The sequence below is a fragment of the Mandrillus leucophaeus genome, unplaced genomic scaffold, assembly GCF_000951045.1.
Source record: "Mandrillus leucophaeus isolate KB7577 unplaced genomic scaffold, Mleu.le_1.0 Scaffold411, whole genome shotgun sequence".
NCBI classification, from domain to species: Eukaryota; Metazoa; Chordata; class Mammalia; order Primates; family Cercopithecidae; genus Mandrillus; species Mandrillus leucophaeus.
The window spans coordinates 2323863-2344082 of NW_012104377.1; the positions used below are offsets into that span (position 1 = coordinate 2323863).

The 20220-nt window shown below is 41.4% G+C and overlaps 1 protein-coding gene across 2 annotated transcripts; it reads right to left on the bottom strand.

Annotated features, from left to right (window-relative positions):
- Positions 1 to 5311: 5311 nt before the first annotated feature.
- On the bottom strand, positions 5312 to 11459 carry CTLA4 (cytotoxic T-lymphocyte-associated protein 4). 2 transcript variants are annotated; one of them, XM_011992479.1, is made up of 4 exons: positions 11194 to 11459; positions 8266 to 8613; positions 7712 to 7821; positions 5312 to 6510 (listed from the first exon to the last, which is right to left on the bottom strand). In XM_011992479.1, exons 1-4 carry the CDS (start codon positions 11300 to 11302, stop codon positions 6406 to 6408), a joined length of 672 nt encoding a protein of 223 aa, XP_011847869.1. In that variant the 5' UTR covers positions 11303 to 11459; the 3' UTR covers positions 5312 to 6405. The 2 variants fall into 2 exon arrangements, with proteins under 2 accessions (XP_011847869.1, XP_011847870.1); XM_011992480.1 differs by lacking the exon at positions 7712 to 7821 and having other exon boundaries at positions 11194 to 11442.
- Positions 11460 to 20220: the final 8761 nt, after the last annotated feature.

Genomic DNA, 20220 nt, shown 5'->3' on the forward strand with positions numbered 1-20220 from the left:
TTTGAGACAGAGTCTCACTCTGTCGCCCAGGCTGGAGTGCAGTGGCATGATCTTGGCTCACCATAACCTCTGCCTCCCAGGTTCAAGAGATTCTCCTGCCTCAGCCTCCCACGCAGCTGGGATTACAGGAGCACACCACCATGCTTAGGTCTTTTTTTTTTTTTTTTTAGTAGAGACAGGATTTCGCCATGTTGGCCAGTCTGGTCTCGAACTCCTGACCTCAAGAGATATGCCTGCCTCGGCCTCCCAAAGTGCTGGGATTACAGGCATGAGCCACCGTACCTGGCCAGAAAAACTCATTTTCAACAAGGTGAAGAAAAAAGCTACCAGTGGGATGCATGCTGCATGGCTAACATGAAAAGGTGGAAGCAGGAAGAAAATGACAAGCAAGAAGGAAAAGGTGATGATGTCCTTCAGGAAAGTGCTGCTCATGAGAAGTCATCTGTGTTATCTTCTAAAATTTGCAATCGTACCCTGAAATATATATATATAGATAGATATAGATATAGATATAGATATAGATATAGATATAGATATAGATTTTTTTTTTTAGGCGGAGTTTCACTCTTGTTGCCCAGGCTGGAGTGCAATGGCACGATCTTGGCTCACTGCAACCTCCACCTCCCAGGTTCAAGAAATTCTCCTGCCTCAGCCTCCGTAGTAGCTGGGATTATAGGCATGTGCCACCAGGCCCAGCTAATTTTGTGTTTTTAGTAGAGACGGGGTTTCTCCATGTTGGTCAGGTTGGTCTCAAACTCCCGACCTCAGGTGATCCACCCGTCTCGGCCTCCCAAAGTGCTGGGATTACAGGCATGAGCCACTGCGCCTGGCGAAATATATTTTTTACAATTCCTCTCAGAGAAACCTTCTTCTTTTTGTTCAAATAGATAGTATTACTTTGTGTGACTAATAATCATGTTTCTGAAACAGTGTTGGTTGCTATGGTAACTTTACTGTGTGTGATTAAAAGAGCATGTATCATCTCAACGGGTTGTTCCACGACTTCCAGCGGCAATAGGAGCTTTCTCGGTGTACTGCAGGCTTTGCTGACAGACTGTTTATTGGCAGTGTTTTGCTTTGTGTTGTCCCCCTGCAGCATTCTTCTGTAGGATTGCTAAGAACAGGCTGGGTCACCTGAGATGCTTTTCCTAAGTCCCCTGGAAGGTTACAGAAGAAAGAGAAAAGATGGAGCCAACATTGGAGGAGCAACAGTGGTGATAATCACACCAAGGTGTAACAGGAGCACTTGGGATGGAGGTGGATGGAAAAGCGGGTTTTCTGTGGGTAGCCTGGAGTGGTAGCAGGGAGGTCTCAGAAGCCGCCTGGAAAGGACAGCTCCTGGCCAGAAAGGTACACAGTGCCACCCACTGCAGAGCCCTGATGTGAAAACCTGGAGATCTGACTTCTTAGCCTAGTTCAAATCTTGCCTCGCCCTAGAACCTTGGACAAGGTCCCTAATGTCTTCGAGCCTTATGTTCTTCTAAAATCTGAGGATCATTTCCAATATCCTTTCCTAATCATCTGTGATGGTAGAATCCTGAGTTAAACCAGGGCTTCTGAAAGTATGGCCTAAAGGCTGTCTGAAGAATTAAAATCCCCAAACCCTGCCTCAGACCTTATAAGTGAGAAGTTCTGGGTCGGAGGCACCTCAATCTGCACTTTTTCCAAATGCTTCAGGTGATTATTGTACGAAATAAATGTAAGCACATAGAGTGCGCCCATGAAGGCAGATTTCCAAGAAGGGTCTGAATGTCAGGTTCCTTGCAATATGCACCAAGATGGGTTAACTTCCTCCAAGAAAATTGCTTAGAAGAGAAATAGCTACCTCTTCTGCAGGTCTCATTAGCTTCCAGTGACATAGCATCAATCCCAGATGCGCCTGGGAGTGAGAACAGGAGATTGTGTTACAATTGGAACAGTAGTCGCAGTCTCAGGTTGTTCTTGCACAGAAACTTCTGAAGAGGGATCTCTAGTACACTTTTCTTTTGGGGGGCGGCGGGGACGGAGCCTCACTCTGTCGCCCAGGCTGGAATGCAGTGGTGTGATCTTTCTCACTGCAACCTCTGCCTCCCGGTTCAAGCGATTCTCCTGCCTCAGCCTCCCAAGTAGCTGGGACTACAGGCACCCGCCACCGTATCTGGTTAATTTTTGTATTTTTAGTAGAGACAGGGTTTCACCATGTTGGCCAGGCTGGTCTTGAACTCCTGACCTCAAGTGATTTGCCCACCTCAGCTCCTAAAGTGCTGGGATTACAGGTGTGAGCCACTGTACCCAGTCTCCAGTACACTTTTTATTCACACTGCATTGGAAGCATAAGCTTTCCTGCTGATAGCGTTGTCAGATAAAATACAGGGCAGACCGTTTACTTTTTTTTGTGGGTTTTTTTGGTTGAATCTGGCAAACTTACTTCGAGCCCCTATCCCAGCATGTAGCCAAGGAAACATGAAAGAGGAAAGAATAAACTTTTCCTCCCTTTTTACCAATAGGGCGTGTCATGTTTCTGGACTGAACAGAGAAAATTGACCTGAGATGAGGAAAAAAAAAAAATATATATATATATATATGAAATAAAACAAAGTCTCTACAGAGCCTGAGTAATGGCTCTAACCAGGTGCAAACAACAAGTGAGGCAATGGGAATAACTTTCCAGAGAAAGCCATGTTCTCCTTTGCTTTGAGACCTCCCAAAACAATAACTTAATTTATAAAGTCTTGAACTTCTCAACTGGCTTTGCTCCAGTTAACAACACAGGAACATCAACATTTCACAAACTCAGTCCCAACTACGTTGAACAAACTCTCTATTAACTGTGGATATGGAAGAAGGCTCAGACTGGGTATAAAATAGTCAATTTTGGCAACAACCAACAATTCAAAAGAGAAAAAGAATAAAAATAAGAATTCACCAAAGAAAGAAAAAGATTGGAAGTAAGACTGGGTTAAGACAAAAGTAGAATGAATGAGACACAGTAGGCAGCTGTAGCTCACAGTCCAGAGTCTTTAAGGTTTAAGACAAAAGATGAGTAGACCTGCACAAAGTTCTGCTGATCAAATGGGATAGAGATTAAGCTGGGACTGCCTAAGAAAACACTGATGGGTTCTGTATGGAAAACGGTCCTGGAGGTCTTAGTTCTCCAACTCATCAATCCATTTATTTGAGCATCTACTGTGTGCCTAAAGCTGTGATTATCCCTGTCTTGGAGAAGTTCCTGATCTAACTAGGCAGAAAAGACATACATGCTTGAAATCATTAGAGATGAAATCAAGTATAGTTATGAAACAAAAGGGGAGAAATCCACATGAGCTTAAAATGTCAGCAAATCTGATGGTGGAGGCAAAATTTGGGATTAGTCTTGATGGGTGTGAGAATGAAGGATTATAATATTTGGAGGTGAGAAATGAGGAAATGGGAAGCAGCAGGAATGCAAGTACCATGCTGAAGAAAGAGACATGAGCAGAGGCATCTGCTAGGAGCCATGTGGGTGGAGGAGCTGACTCTGTAGCCCCTGGGCACTCTATCCGGCTCCCTTGTCATCCACATTCCTGCCAGGGACAAGTGGTTCCAAGGAGGAGGGTTGCAGTGCCCAGGCTTCCCCTGCATGGTAGGCCAAGCCCCTTTTAAGTTCATGGATTATTTGGGCTTGGAGCTGCCCCAGGAGGACCCTGATCCCAGAAATGGAGATGGTGATGAAGGTTGGAATCCCACGTGATGATTGGTCCTCTGATTTGGGGACAGTTCACCTCTCGAGTACTGCAGACATAGGATCTTCTCTCATAAATGACATGGGGATTAGAAGAGGCTTTCATTTGGTGCCCAGATGCACTCCCTTACCCTCATATTTGTTTTCTCCCCTTTCAGCGGGAGAAAGTCTTTCAGCAGGTCATAGTCTTTCTTGTACAATTCTTCTGCCATAGGGGAAGCTTTTTTGAGCTAAAGGGTATTTTATTTTTATAAGACTGAGACTGAACGAAGGGGGCAAGGCTTACCTCAGTTAACAACAAATGGTAGAATTTTAGGCAATAGCAGAGGAAATATTAAGCTTAAATAAAGTAGTCCATTATCTAAGGGTGTCTGAAAGGTACCTGGAGGGCATGACTTGTGTAAGGCACTCTCTGTCACTTAGATCTGCCTATCAACTATGAAAAAGGGTAATCTCTCTAAAGATGTTTAGAGGAGTAGAAATGATATACTATCCACTGAGGCTCCTGATTGGTGTTTTTCTTCATGGCTACCATCCAAAGGCCTAGAGAGCAAGAAACATAGTCTTCCACAGAAAAGGAACTCATTCTAGGTAATAATCATTACCTTACTTTGAAAGACCTATTCATTTTTATTTAACAACCCTTTATGAAATGCTTACCGTGTGCTGTCTTGTGTGTTCGTTAGTACTTGCTGGGGAAAGAAAGAGAGAGAGAGAAAGAGAGCAAGAGCAAGCAAGAGAATGAGCAAGGGAGAGAGACAGAGGAAGAGACACAGACAGAGTTGCCTAAGCAGTGATTCTGAAAACTTGATGGGTATAAGAAGCACTGGGAAGATTTTTGGAAATACAAACTCCTGGCCCCACCACTCAAAGATTCTGATTCAACGCATCTGGGAATAAGTGTGAATTGGTGTTTTTAGTAAGTGACCCAGTGGATTCGGTTACAGGTGGTCCCTGACCACATTGAGAATCATTGCAAAAGACAATAACAGGATATGGAGGTCAAAAATAGGAAACCTTAAGTGGAAACCAAACGTGCTGAGACTATACATTGGTTAAGCAAGAATCACAGAGGGCTTAGTGTGCCAGGCCCAGGTGTGCCAGCTGACAGCAACATAGGACCACAGGTGTGTGTTTTCCCCACATTTGCAAAATAGTTCATTTGGAAGCCACAAGGAAAAGTTCTATTTGTCAGGAAGGCAGATCAAAATGGCTGCCGGGGACTTGGTTGCCAACATTGGAGTTGCCATGACAACTGTAATGCCTGTGAGAGTTGAGCTGAGAAAGCAAGGGGTAAGAAAGAGGAGGTGAAGAATCTGTGTTAAACAGCATGCTGATTGATTTATAAAGGAGTGCTACGTCTGTGTTAACCCACATTATATCCCAAATAGTGGTGAAGAAATCAAAAGGAAAGAGGATGGATACCTTTCAAGAATTACTTGCAGGTAGTGGGCTGGTGCAAAGCTGACTCATGAAGCATTATTTGTCCTTCTGTGATTTTTCAATTTGTTTTCAGTATTTCACATATTGGAGACTCCACCAACTACTGAATGAATGAATCAAAAATTTAAACACAATACTCAAATGCAAGTATGATGAAGACAACTCCGGAAAATGACCACCACAGATTTTTATTTAATTAAAAATATTATACATGTTGTTGCATTTTCATGGAAAATATTGAGTTAAAAACACCAGCAGTGTTAATTTTTAGAAACCTTCATGTGCCCCATTTTGCCACCTGCTGCCTTCTTTTGTCCATGGCATTAACCACATATTTGTAAGAATTGGACCCATCGAACTGGAGCTTCTTAGAAGGTCATACCTATGGGTTTCCTGGAGTAAGCCATTGTCTTCAAGACAGTGTTCTGTCAAGTCAACTCAGATACCACTAGCTGTGGCTTCCTTGCAAACTATTAAAAAGAACTGGTGTAAAAGCCCCAAAGCACATGTCAACCCCAACTCAGCACAATTCCGCACAATCAAGCACTGCTATGACCTTATCCAGTTTCCAAGCCAGTTAGCAAATGACCTTGTGTTCTACCTGGTGTATTAGTGTCCTGAGCTCATCCACAAAACTTCCCTGGGACCCATGGTGGAAAGACACTGCCATATAGTGTTTATATTCAAACCATAAACAAATACACAAAAACATATGTGGCTCCTTGCACAATACTATCAAATTAAAATATATATATGCAATACAACCTTTAGCATCACTGGCTAAAACATAGCCATGTGAGTATTTTTGAAGCCTTGATGTAATTATACATTTGTTTCAGAAATAAAAGGCATAAAATTTAACTTGAAAAGATCATTTCGGCTATAAACGTCTCATACATAAATATAAGATGTGTACAATATAGTCCTTTCTCTCTCTCCCTGCCTTTTCTTTCTTTGGACTGTGCCATTCCTTAATTCCTTGACCCACATCATAATGCTGCATCCCCATATTATTCCCAAGTGATGCTTTCACTAAAAATGGAGCTGATGTGACAGGAACATCCCAGCTCTGTCTTTCTGCTCCTTTGCTTTAAATTGTAGTACACGTAATTTGGGTTCTGCATCCAACTTTATATTAAAGAGAGATGAATTCCCCCCAAATGCACAAACAAATAAAAATAGCTGGATAGCAAAAAAGTTCGAATTGCCTCAGCTCAGCTCTTGGAAATTGAAATATGGACTCTCTTCTTCATAATGGTTTCTCAATTGATGGGAATAAAATAAGGCTGAAATTGCTTTTCACATTCTGGCTCTGTTGGGGGCATTTTCACGTAGACCCCTGTTGTGAGAGGGCTTCTTTTCTTTAGCTGTCAAACACAAAAAGAAACAGTAATTACTACTGAGGAATACAGAAGCCACTTCTAACCATAATAGAACTCAACACATATTGGGTCTCTACCCGGTTAAAAATGAATGTTCACAGCATACAGAATTATAAACCTCAGGAGATTTTCTTGATTCAACTATTAAAATTTATTTTAGATAAATAACTGTGATTTTGATGTTAAATGGCAATCATTTGCCTTGAATGGAAGATAGGAGAAAGAGACTTTGAGAAAGCTTCACAAAGAACACCCAGAAAGCCCATGATAATTGATCGATCTTGTCTGCAAGGGAACAAGCTTGATAAGGTAATAAGCTTTAGTTATCCTGTTTGAGAGCTGTATTTCTCATCTCCACTGCTGAACCTACAGCAAAGGACATCTCTGTCAGGTTGGGTGGAGGATGTTGGAATAGAGTGTATCTTTGTGTATGTGTATACGAGACAGAGAGTGAGAAAGAGAAAGAGAGAGAGAGAGAGAGAGAAAGGAAGAGAAGATGGCAGAGGAAGAGAAGAAGGGAGGGAGGGAGAAGGGTGAGTTTGTAATGGCAAAGCCAGCCTTAGGCAGAGGTGTCTGAGAGGGACTGTCAAAAAGAAATCCTGACAGGAGGCCTGATTCCATGCTTCTACCTCTTCTACCACTAACACCTGTAATAAATAAAAACTGGGGCTTTCGTTTCCCAGTAAAGCAAACCGGATAATAGGGATAGGTATTATGTGAGCAGCTACAGCTTGGACAAGGAAGGTACCAGAGTGGCACAAAGAGGTGAATTCCAGGTGATGAAGAGGGCCATGGAGAAGGAGAATAAAGACCATCCAGATGGTCCTTTCTAGCAGCATTCTGCCTAGCCTAATCTCATGTTTTCAGGGCTGTTAGCTTAAGTACAACTGTCATGAAGACAAAGAGCAAAACAGCTGCCCCATGTTATTGCAACGGTTACTCAAATTGAAACCCTGCTCAGAAGCACACGAACATTCAATATCAAACAAATTCATCTAAAATATTAGTCATTCTGAAACCTCAAATGCCAATGCATACGGTTCTAGTGTGTTCTTTACCACTGTCCTTCTTTCTCTTCATTTATTGCCTCATCTCAAGAACACTAAACTCAACACCATCTTTTGGTCAGTAGATACCACTAAAGGTATCCCCATCAGACATGGTGCACCATCAGCACCACACTCACCATTTTGCTCAAAGAAACAGCTGTGAGGAGAAAGCTATAAAAAAACAACCCCGAACTAACTGCTGCAAGGATCCAGAGGAGGAAGTCAGAATCTGGGCACGGTTCTGGATCTGCAACAGAAAACAAAGCAGAGCCTCCCTGAGACAGTTTTAAACTCTAGGGCTCTACTCTCCAACATTGGTGGAAAAAGGACATTAGAGTTTCCAGGCCTTGAGGTCCACCCCTAAATTGCATGGGTATCCCACCAATAGGTTTGGCTATTTGGGACTACTTCCCCAGGAACATCATATCGTATCAAAAGCATGGGTCAAGCGTCATGATGATTAGCACTCCAGAGCAAGTGCCCCAACTTCCCCCAATAATTTTATTTTATAGTCAGAATGCTATTAAGGTTGCTACCTATCATAAGCAAGGCTACCATGTGGTAGAGAACTCTTAAAGAGAATTTCCACAGTCCTAAAAATAAACAACCTGAAATTAAGGAACAAAACTGTTTTTACACATAGAAGACCACAATGCAACAGGTGTCAACTCAGTGAAATGGCTTTGCTCACCAATTACATAAATCTGGGTTCCATTGCCTATGCCCATGTAGTATGGTGGTGGGTACATGAGCTCCACCTTGCAGATGTAGAGTCCTGTGTCCATAGCCCTCAGTCCTTGGATAGTGAGGTTCACTTGATTTCCACTGGAGGTGCCCGTGCAGATGGAATCATCTAGGAAGGTCAACTCATTCCCCATCATGTACGTTGCCGCACAGACTTCAGTCACCTGGCTGTCGGCCTGCCGAAGCACTGTCACCCGGACCTCAGTGGCTTTGCCTGGAGATGCATACTCACACACAAAGCTGGCGATCCCTCGGCTGTTGGCCAGCACCACAGCAGGCTGGGCCACGTGCATTGCTATCATGGAAAAGTCAAAGGGAACTCAGTGAACTCATGCTCCTTCATGACCAAGCCCAGGCAAGCCCTTCTGCCTTCTAGCTTCATCCCCATGGCCTTCTCTCCCCCATCAACAAATCCATCACTTACCCCTTCCCCTCTCCACACCCCCAGCCTCCCGTCCATCTCTCAACTGTTTTCCAGCTACTCTCCATATAGATGTTTTCTTACTGAGAAATAGATTCTTCAAGATGGTTGTGGCAGGAAGAACACTGATATGACAAACAGAAGACCTGGCTCTCCCATGAAATATGTGATGTGGAGCAAGTCACACTTCCCCCATGTCCTTCATTTTTCTCATGTATGGTAAGAGAGAATTAGATGAGATGATATCTTCTCTGGTATTCTAAGGTTATGGTAGAACAATAGGAGCTATATAGTTCCGGAACTATAATGAGTGGTAGGGGAAATTCTGAAGGTTGAGGTACAGAATCTTGCTTTATCTCTCAAAGCCTATGTCAAAAACCTCTGCCTACTTATTGAGCTGGCCCTGAACCTCTATCACCCAGCAGTAGCTGTGTCTTGATGCACTGTACCAGCCTCCGCCTTTGCTGGCATTTTTGTAGAGTGGAAGATGTTGTTAGATGAAGGAAGCCACAGAGCCGAGGGCACCGGGTCGTTTCCTCTCTAGGTTGAGGCAACCCTCCTGTTAACTCCTGTGGGCTTCCCCTGACACCACGCCGCCTCTCTGCCCTTTCTTTCTCCTTGTCTTGAACACTCCCGTGCTCCTTTGTTTTCTCTTTCCCCACAGGATAAAGGAGATAAAGCTCTCCATACAGAGAGGCTTGCGTCAACTCAAAAATAGTGGCTGCATGCCAAATTACCTTCCTGTAACTAACCTGGCCCCTCTCCAGTCAGTCTGACAAGTGAAACCCAAAACTTGTGTTGCATGATGTCACTCATCTGCTCAATCCCTTTGACGCTTTACTAACACCGATTGCAAAAACAAATAAAATAAATAACATTCAATGAGTCCCCCATGATCCAATTCCAATCTATCACTCCAGTCTGAATTTCTAGGACACACTTTCCTGCTTATAAATCACCCTATATTAGAGACACTAGTCCCTTCCGCCAAGCCACCTGTACTGGACATCTGTCCTCAGAAGAGAAAACAGTTTGGCAGCAGCCAGGGTCATGTCTATTCCAGCAGCCCTAGCTAGCTAGACTATAGTTTCCTTCCCTAACCCTTGCCTCTGCCTATCAGAGATGCCCTCTGAGCATCCTTAGCACTGTGATAACTCCATTGCAGCACTTCATTACATTCTGCCCGGTATTAAAGTTATTCGTGAGTTAATCACATCTCTCCACTTTTTTACTTGTGGTTCATGAACTCCTGTGAGCAGTGATTATATGCCGCCCAAGTGAGCACTCAATAATCTTTATTGTATTGACTCTAAGCTTAAGAAATCCTAAATGTCCTGCCCTCTCCCCAGGCAAGCTCCCACTTATCACCACTAAATGTGGTCACACTCAACTTTCCAGTATCTGTCATGGGACAGTCCTGCCTGGTTACTGGTTGAGATAAATTTACTTTAGGAAATTTAAATACTTCTAAGAGCATTTATTTAATCTTTACATATTTAAAACATGTAAAAATAAGAAAATATATGTGAATATTTCTTCTCCAGTAAAAATTAAACCATCAAATAACTTTTGAGCACCTACTTCATACAAACTACATGGTTTCTTAACCAAGAAGGTCTAGAGAGAGATAAGGTTGAGATTCAATGGAAATACTCATCATTTTAAGCCGTGTAACAAACCTAGTGTCAGCCTCTGAAGAGATGAAAACTGAGGATCTGCATCTGAAACCCACATGTAGATCAGGCAGCAATTAAGTATTGTATGGCAAATAGACTGGTGGCTTGCTTTCTTTCCTTTTTCGTGTGTGTGTGTGTGTGTGTGTGTGTGTGTGTGTGTTTTGCAATTTCAAGCTTTTATTTTTATATAATTGGCTAATTAGCTTGTAGAATTGATTAAGAGAACCTTAAAACCTTGAATTAAGTAAAGAAGGCATTTCTTCCCATGATTTCCCTACATTTTAAACAGGCTGGCTAATTCGTTTATAAAGCACATGAATCCGAGGACCTTAAAACCTTGAATTGTATGGCAAAGAAACTCTTCCCAGGATTTGCTTAAATCAATTAAAAAAAAAAAAAAAAAAAAGGAACTTGTGAGCTCATCCCGAAACCCAGCTCAAATGTATTCAGGACTATGGATATCCTTTCCCTCTTAAATTACTTCCAGTCTCATAGAAGGGTCTGAAATTGCCTGTGTCTCTCTCCTAAACCAACTCACATGCATTCATGAAGCCCCTACTAAATACCTGGCACTCTGTTCTGAGGTATCTCTTTGCTTATTTGCTGCCGCCCAACTGTTCCCTGCTGACCCTGGAATACAGAGCCAGCCAAGCCAGACTGGAGTTTTACCTTTAACTTCTGGCTTTGCTATAAATCACTGCCCTTGACTGCTGAAAGAAATGAAACCCAGGTGGGAGAAACACCTCCTCCATCTTCATGCTCCAAAAGTCTCACTCACCTTTGGAGAAGACAGGGATGAAGAGAAGAGAAAACAGGAGAGTGTAGGGCCGGGTCCTGGTAGCCAGGTTGAGCCGAGCCTTGTGCCGCTGAAATCCAAGGCAAGCCATGGCTTTATGGGAGCGGTGTTCAGGTCTTCAGGAAGTAGAGCGAAACCTTTCAGGATCCTGAAGCTTTGAAATGTGTTTGAACCCACACAGAATCAAGGACTTTATATAGATAGCTTTGATCCCAGGTATGTATTACACATGTGCACACACAGAAGGCACTTGAATAGAAAGCCTTTTTGTTTTGGTTTTACGAGAAAGGAAGCCGTGGGTTTAGCTGTTACGTCGAAAAGCACAACCTCAAGCACTCAACTGAACAAAACAAGCCAATCCATGGATGGAAAATGTATTCAATTTGAAACTGAAGCTTCATGTTCACTTTGAGGATCTGGATAACTAAGTGGAGATTTGGAGAATTTCCTGGAGTACAAGGGTCCTCCTAATTTTATTCAATCTCTTGGGCATCCTTAACCATCCAATCCAATTCATTTCATTGACATCTCCAAACCTGCTAGGCTGCTAACTTTCTGATCCCTTGGGCTAATGGCAGGATTTGTCTGTAGGCATCATTCATAAAAAACTGTACTCTATCTGTGAAGCACCATCCTTCTAATCGTCCCTTGACATGCTTTACAAATAACTTTATTTCTCCTAATTCCATTTAGCATTTGGTTAAGAGAAAATACCAAAATCACAAGAAACAAACTGAAAACAGGCAGAAAAAAAGCTGCCTCTGGTTTTGCAGAAGGAAAGAATTCAGATGTTCTTAAAAGCCTTAACTCAACAGAGACAAAACAGAGTTAAAGAAGGTCCAAAGAAAAGCCAATCCACATGAGTCGAGAGATTAGAGCCTTCCATAAAAGGATAGATTTCTTTTATTCTAATACAAGTTTTTCAAGCAGAAAATTCAAAAGTGAAGGTTAAATATAACCAGAGTCCTTAAATTTGTGACAGCTGTAGAGAGGACCAATGATTTAACAAAAAGAATTTGAAACACTGAGGACCTTCCTTAAATCTGGAGAATTTTCATACATTTTAATAAAGAAAGAAACATTTATATAGGGAGCCTGTAATATGCCAGGAGTTGTGTGCACTTAGGATTGAATGATGACAAAACAAAAACATAGTTGATACCTTAAGGGGCTTCTAGAAGGCTGACATGCAAACAGACAGTTGCAACAGGGAATATGGCATTTGCCTACTCCAGTCTGTCATGGTTTCCCATTGTCCACACCTCAGTACAGCAGAGGAGGCTCTGCAGAATACTCACCACATGCTTCCCTCTTTGACCTGTCCCCCAGCATTCCCTCCCATTCCCCTTTCCTGCATTTGTCTTTCCTTCCACATGCCTCTTTCAGGCCTCATCACTTTTACCCATGCTGTTCCTACTGCCTTTTTTCTCCTATTATCTTATTTTGTACTCCTTCTCATCTTCCAGGACTTAGCTCAGCTGTCACCTCCTCCAGGAAGCCCCTTCTGACGGGCCTGTTTTCTATACTCCACTACACCTTATAGAAATCTTCAAGCCACAGCTCAAATATCAACTAGCAATAGCAACCTAATGGGCTCTTACTAATGCCAGACTGGGCACCGGAGGTTTTCTAAAAAGTGAAAAACAAATGTTCCTGCCCTCAAGAGGAACACAGAGCAGTGGCAAGGACAGATAGCTAAACCCATGATCATGATAGAGTGAGATCAATGCTGGAATTGAAGTATTATGTAGAGGAGTAGAAGCCAGTGGTTCAGCCTGTGGAAGTCAGAAAGGGCTTCTCAGAGGAAGAAAAGCCTGAACTTTTTATTGAGAACAGGGAAAAGGGTGGATATTCAGACAAGAAGAACAGCATGGGCTAAAGTTGGAAATGGTATGAAGAGCTCATTATGGTCAGAGGACAAAGCTTGTCTGGGGATGAGCAGAAGGTGCAAGCTGATCCTCTTAGCAGCAAGGACCAATGAAACATATGGAGCAAATTGGTATGACTGAGTTCACATTTGGGGGAAGTTTTAGGGATGGGGAGGATGGGTTCAGGGAGAAATGTAACCAGGAAGACTGGGAAGAAGACTATTGGAATACGCCAGGCAGCAGGATTTGGAAAGCTTTCTGTAGGGGACAAAATAGTAAATATATTATGATTTGCCGACCATATGGTCTCTGTTGCCACTACTCAACTATGTCATTTTAGAATGAAAGAAGCCATATATTACATGTAAACAAATGAGTGTGTGTACATTCCAATAAAACTTTATTTACAAAAATAGGTTAAGTCTGGATTTGGCCTGTGGGCCATGGTTTGCCAACCCCTGGTCTAAACTAAGGTAATGACAGCTGTGAAGACAATGTCCCTACGGGTTTAGTCCACAATCAGTGAGTGCAGGGAGAAGTTTAGAATGAATGACACCAAAATTATAGTTTGAGAAGTACTGTGGTGCTGCAGAAATTGTTCAAATGTCAAGATTTCTTTCTTTCTTTTTTTGGGGGGACAGAGTTTCGCTCTTGTTGCCCAGGCTGGAGTGCAATGGCGCAATCTTGGCTCACTGCAAGGTCTGCCTCCTGGGTTCAAGCGATTCTCCTGCCTCAGCCTCCCAAGTAGCTGGGATTACAGGCACCCGCCACCACGCCCAGCTAATTTTTTGTATTATTTTAGTAGAGACAGGGTTTTACCATGTTGATCAGGCTAGTCTCGAATTCCTGACCTCAGGTGATCTACCCGCCTCGGCCTCCCAAAGTGCTGGGATTACAGGCGTGAGCCACCGCGCCCAGCAAGTTTTGTTTCTTTCAAGTCTCATAACAACCCTACAAGACAAGAGTTATCATTTTTCCCATTTCATAAAGAAGGAAACCAAGGCATTGAAAGTTAAGGTGACTTATCCAATCACCTGTAGGAAGTGGCAGAGACAGGATTTGAAGCCAGTGATACTCTTTATCACTATGCTAAAGCAAAGATTTTGAAGTCCAAGATAACTGGATTTGCCTCCTAGCATGAGGACTTGCTTACTGTTTACCTGGGGCTCAAAGCCCAATGTCCTCCAGATAATGGCATCTTCTTCTCAAGATTATTGAAAGGATTAAATGAGATAATGCATGTAGCATGTATAAAAGGCCTATTGTAACAGAATGCCACTCAATAAATAGTCCTTTCTAATTATATAGGGTCACTGAGAAGACAGAGGTGCAATTTACTGGCATAAATAACAGGAAGAGCAGGTAAGAAAGTGAAATGACAGCTTTCATTTGGGTATGTTGAGTTTATGGCATCCATGGAAAGCAGTTGCCAAAAGGATTCTGGAGCACAGGAAGAGACATTAGTTTAGGCAACCATGAAGCCACTGATGAAAATGTCACAGGCCTAGTCACAAAAGGAGCATTCTCTAAACATTTGTTAAATGAGTGGTAAATGAATGAAAGCAGTTTAACATAAGAAGAGATGAGGGTTGTAATTAGAACCTTCAAAGACGTCTTACTAGATACCTTAATTATGCTTTTATGAAACTAATTCTGTCATAGCAAGAAAATTCAAATGGTTGTTAAAAAAAAAAAATCCGGGTAAAAGAATCTTGGTGAGAAGATATATTCACATATACCACCCCACAGATTACTTGATAATTATAATAGGGAAAAGATAATTGATAAATCTAGCAGATACTGCCTTAACCAAGTGATCCCAACTGAAGATTACCGTGATGGAGTGTTCTGACATAGGGTACCTCCAGATACAATACACTGAGAAGGACACAACAACTTTGTGTAGTTATTGCCAAAATTGTTTTAACTGAATCTAAGCATGAAGAAATAATCAGACAAATCCATATTCTGCAAAATAACTGGCCTAGATTCTTCAAAAATGTTAATATCACAAAAGATTAAAAAGAGAAAAGCCTGGAAAACCACTCTAGATTGAAGGAGAAAATAGAGACATGACAACAGAATTTAATGTGTGATTCTTGCTTGAAAAAAATAATACAAAGCAGATTACTGAGACACTGGGGGAAATTTGAATATAGCCTATATTTCATAATAGCATTGCCTTAATGTTAAATTTCCTGAATGTGATCATTGTACTGGGGTTATGTAGGGAACCATCCTTGTTTATAGATAATACTCAGGTATTCGAGGTTTAAGTGTCAGAATGTCAGCAAGTACTCTCAGATGGTTCAGCAAAAATATGCATCTATGTTAGCAGAGAAAGGTAAAAAGAATTAAACAACAGTGATGAAATGTTAACAATTGGTGAATCTAGGTGAAGAATATGTGTGTGTTCATGGTACTATTCTTACAAATTCTTTGTAAATTTGAAGTTTTTCAAAAAAATGGAAGTAAAAATTATAAGGCCAACTATTTATATTATTAATAATATGGTAGGCAATAAACAATAGATGAGCAAACTGAAATGTAGAGAGGAAAAGTGACTTGCTGAAGGTGATTCTCCTCCTGCTTTCCTCAGATCCAAGCTCCACCTGGGACAGACCCCTGTAGACAACGTCTCTCCTTAGTTCCCTGTCAGGGTGTCTTCTGAGGGCTTAACATTGGAAGTTCCCAGCAGATCAGAAAGTACAAGGTGGAAGTCGAGGTCTTTCTTCCCTGCCCTCTTCCAGATTCAGGGCCATGTATCTGGTAGTAACAGTACCTCTCCACAAGTACAGCTCTTGTTTGGTGGCCCCTGTTCTATGATGCCAGTTCTCACTCTTACCTCCCCTGGTCCTTTCCATCCTAGGGGTGCTATCAGCTTCCACTGTTGTTAGTGTTTGGGTGCATTACCAACCTCCACTCCTAATGCTTTTTAATATTTCTCAAAGTAGTTCTTTCATTGAATCTCTTATTTGAACCCCCTGTTTCCTGTTGAGACCCTCCTCAATCCAGTGTTACATTTGGTATGTGGCAAAAACTGGATTGAAATCTTCATCTTCTCATTCCCATTCAGTACTTATTTTTCCCCAGTTATCTTATGTACAGTAATAACATGTTGTATCATATAGGTTTGTATTTATTATAGTCAATCATGTGCAATTCTGTCTTCCTCCAAATTCTATTTCCACAGCACTTACATCCTCAACACACACAAAGCACCTAATCAAGGCCTCCTTTGTACCTAATAGATAATAGAGAATTTCTGCATTTCAGTTTAGATCTCAAGTGTTTTTATTTCTCCAGCATCTCGTTTCCAGCTCTGGGGAAAGTGCTAATCAATAAGCACACAATCATAGGCCTGATAGGCACTAATGAGCCCAGCAGAGTGATTAAAAGCATGGCTGGAGTCAGACAGACATGAGTTCAAGTCCTGGCTCTGCTGCTTCTGGATATGTGATCTTGGATGACATTTTTTAACTTCTCTGATCCTCAGCTTCCTCATCTGTAAAACATGGGTAATTTACAGGAACTATCTTATATCATTATTGTGATGATTCATTGAGCCTATACCAAGAAGTTATTGAACACTGTGCCTATAATATACTATGTTCTCAGGAAAAATTAGCTTACATATTAAACAGAGAGAAAGCTATGGAATTTAAATTTCAGCTGTTATATAAATCCTCTTTCATTATCATTTCTGCTGAATAGATGGTATTTTAGATTACAATCAGATACTAATTATTCTAATACTCACATATTTAATTTCTGCCCTGTCAGTATTTCCATGAGTATCTGGAACCAAACAGCTTATTATTTTTTACCTGATTGAGTCTAAAAACTCACAAGTCTACACATAATCTAAGAATTATGTATTATAAGCTCTCAATTATTCAGTGGCCGAATATTCAAATGTCTAAGGGTAGACATCCTTGGATATTTTCATTTCAGGTTAGGAAGGGGAAAGTCAATTTGCTAATTATTTTTACCACTCCAATTATAAAAGAAAAAAAGGTGGGGGGGTTGGTGGTAAAGGAAATGAAAATAATCGGCTAAAATTAGGACTTGGGGATTCACTGTGATTTCATTTATACTCACTATCTTCTTATATCCTAATAGCTTGAGTAAACCCCAGACTGGTTTTGTAGTACTCTTAGTGGTTACTGGGTTTGAAAGATCTCTCAAGATTTGCATAATTCACAGTGGTGCCTATGGTGAAGTATCTTCAGAATTCCAAATGAGGTAGAGTTTGAAGAGTAACTGGGTTGTTTACTTAATTGTAAAATTCCTCAGTTTGTACAGCTCACTCTGAACTTAATTCAACTTTTCAGATTTTTGAAACTTTTTTTCCCTAAACCTCCTCCAATTATCCTTTACCCAATTAGTACACCAAAAAAAAAAAAAAAAAAAATCAACTTTTTATTGAAAGATTTGCACCTGGCATCGACTGTGGTACCTACTGCAAAACATCCTTTGCTTGATGGTTTCTGATGTAATGGGAAGAATGAAAAGTCTAATATTTGCATAGTGTGCAGTTTCAGGACATCCCATTACGTTGAACCTATAATCATGCCTAATTAAGGTTATATACTCTGTGTGTTTGTGCTAATTAGCTCATCACACAGAGCTCCTTTCAAAATCGACTTCAAAGGAAAAAGAAAATCATCTACCAAAGTAAGTGACTGCTGAAGAAGAATCTATCAATCATCTCACTTGAAAGAGAATTAAAGAGAAAGGAAATGATATGCAAAGTGACTGGAAAGAAATTTTAGCTTCATTACCATTAAAGGGTGAAAATATGGGCTGGGCAAGAACCCACTTAAATAAATGTGGTAGATTAATTTTCAGTCCCTAGGAAACTATAATCCATTTCATAAAATTAGGTAAAAAATGGATGCTTCTGAGCTGTGGACTTTGTCAGTCCTTTTGTGGGGAAACAGAGTAGGTTCCTGCTGGCTTTTCAGTTTACATTGTGAACAGGGTTGTCAGGGAAGCAAAGTTTTATTTGCTGATTTGGATGACAATGAAACGCAGAGCCTGCTTCAGTTGAAGGGCAATCTTCGCCTGTCACAGATTTAATTACATAGAAATGAAAACAAATATTTTTGAATGAATAAATTTTTTTTATTATTATTATTTTTTTGAGACAGAGTCTCGCTCTGTCGCCCAAGCTGGAGTGCAGTGGCGCAATCTCAGCTCACTGCAAGCTCTGCCTCCCGGGTTCACACCATTCTCCTGACTCAACCTCCTGAGTAGCTGGGACTACAGGTACCTGCCACCATGCACGGCTAATTTTCTTTTTTTTTTTTCTTTTGTATTTTTAGTAGAGACAGGGTTTCACCGTGTTAGCCAGGATGGTCTCAATCTCCTGACCTCATGATCCACCCGCCTCGGCCTCCCAAAGTGCTGGGATTACAGGCGTAAGCCACCGCGCCCTGCCTGAATGAATAAATAATAAGTCGGCTGGGCATGGTGGCTCAGGCCTGTAATCCCAACACTTTGGGAGGCTGAGGCGGGTGGATCACTTGAGGTCCGGAGTTTGAGACCAGCCTGCCCAACATGATGAAACCTCATCACTACTAAAACTACAAAAATTAGCTGGGCATGGTGGTGCATGGCTGTAGTCCTAGCTACTCAGGAGGCTGAGGCATGAGAATTGCTGAACCCAGGAGGCAGAGGTTGCAGTGAGCTGAGATCATACCACTGCACTCCAGCCTGGGCAACAGAGGGAGACTGTCTCAAAAAATAATATTAATAATATGTTAACTGTGGTCACAAAGCAATTTGTACAGGGAATCTGTGTTCTAATTGCCTAAGCTCCTTACTTTATATGATTACATCTTTTGAATATCTTATCTCCACTCATGGATAATGTTGTTATTATATTTTGAATTTTAGACATTATCATCTCTGATTGTCTGTCAATGTCCTTAGCGTCTCACTCCTAAAAGTAAAATTAAAGTTGGATGTTGTCTTTTTTCTTAATCCCTCAGCCTTGTTGCAACACAGCCAGCCATAAATAAATTTAGGTAAGTGGCTTTATCAAAAGCCAAAAACAGATGTTTTCAAAAATAGGTAACCTTCTTATTTTACAGATCAGGAAACTGATATTGAGAAGGTAATTGACTTGCCTAGGGTCACATATTCAGATCTTATTCTTTCATTGTCAAGTAGAAATAAACAGAAAGGGAAGGGTAAATAGTCCCATATTTGACCCACGACACCCTCCCCGCAACGTACCCCACCTGAATGGTACATTCAGGAGTGTACCTGATTTCTATTTAGAACAAGCTGAGATTACCCAGTACCATTTCCATTTTACAAAAGAATAAACTTCACAAATCACTAATGTTTTCTTGCCTTAGTGCAAGGAGAGGGAAATCTTGGACTTGGACTACAAATCGTCTTTAATGCTGAATGAACCACCCACCTACACCCCAAAAGTTGCTAGTTATCTATAAATAGTAACATTGGAAGTACCAAACATTTGATGGAACCCATTTCTTGCATGATATTTGTGGGTGATAAAATCTCAACCTCGAGCACTTATTTCAGTTTCTTGGTTACAGAGACATTGCTTTCATATTTTGAGTTGTGTTATTTTGGGCCCTGCTGCGACTGCCACATTTCAATGACGCCAGGCCTTGACCCTCTTCATACTTCCAGTTCATAGGAAATGGTTATGCCCAAACCTCGAGTACAGAAAATATAGAAAAAGAGTACCTATACTGTTTACAGTGTGAGTGACAGCAGCTGTGATGGTGGAAAAGGGTGTGTTAGGTGACAAAAAATACAGGGTGTTTGCACAGCCTGTGGCAGGCATTGACTCCTAGAGCTAGAAGAAATGTTAGTGAGTTCTGCTGTCTCATTTTAAAGAGAGAACATGAAGGCCCAGGAAGGTGAAATGATTTACCCAAATCACTCACACAGCCTGCTGGTGGCGGAACCAAGATGAGAATCCAAGGGCTCTTGACGCTAGTGTGATTTTCTTCTCACCGCCTTTACCATCATTCATCATCTTCCCCAGAACCTCTTGAACTGACATGGCTTCTGGCTCTAGTTTTCTGCCCAGTTTGCAAATTCAAACCCAGCCCCACCAAACTTCCTGCTAGGTCTTGGGTACCCACAAACACAAATC

What these genes read in the sequence shown, in the direction of transcription:
- CTLA4 (XM_011992479.1), bottom strand. Translation starts at nt 11,302, where the DNA reads ATGGCTTGCCTTGGATTTCAGCGGCACAAGGCTCGGCTCAACCTGGCT. An exon ending in CATCCCTGTCTTCTCCAAAG is followed by an intron (nt 8,614 to 11,193) that starts GTGAGTGAGACT and finishes TTTCCATGATAG; the next exon opens with CAATGCACGTGGCCCAGCCT. An exon ending in CTGTTTCTTTGAGCAAAATG is followed by an intron (nt 6,511 to 7,711) that starts GTGAGTGTGGTG and finishes TGTGTTTGACAG; the next exon opens with CTAAAGAAAAGAAGCCCTCT.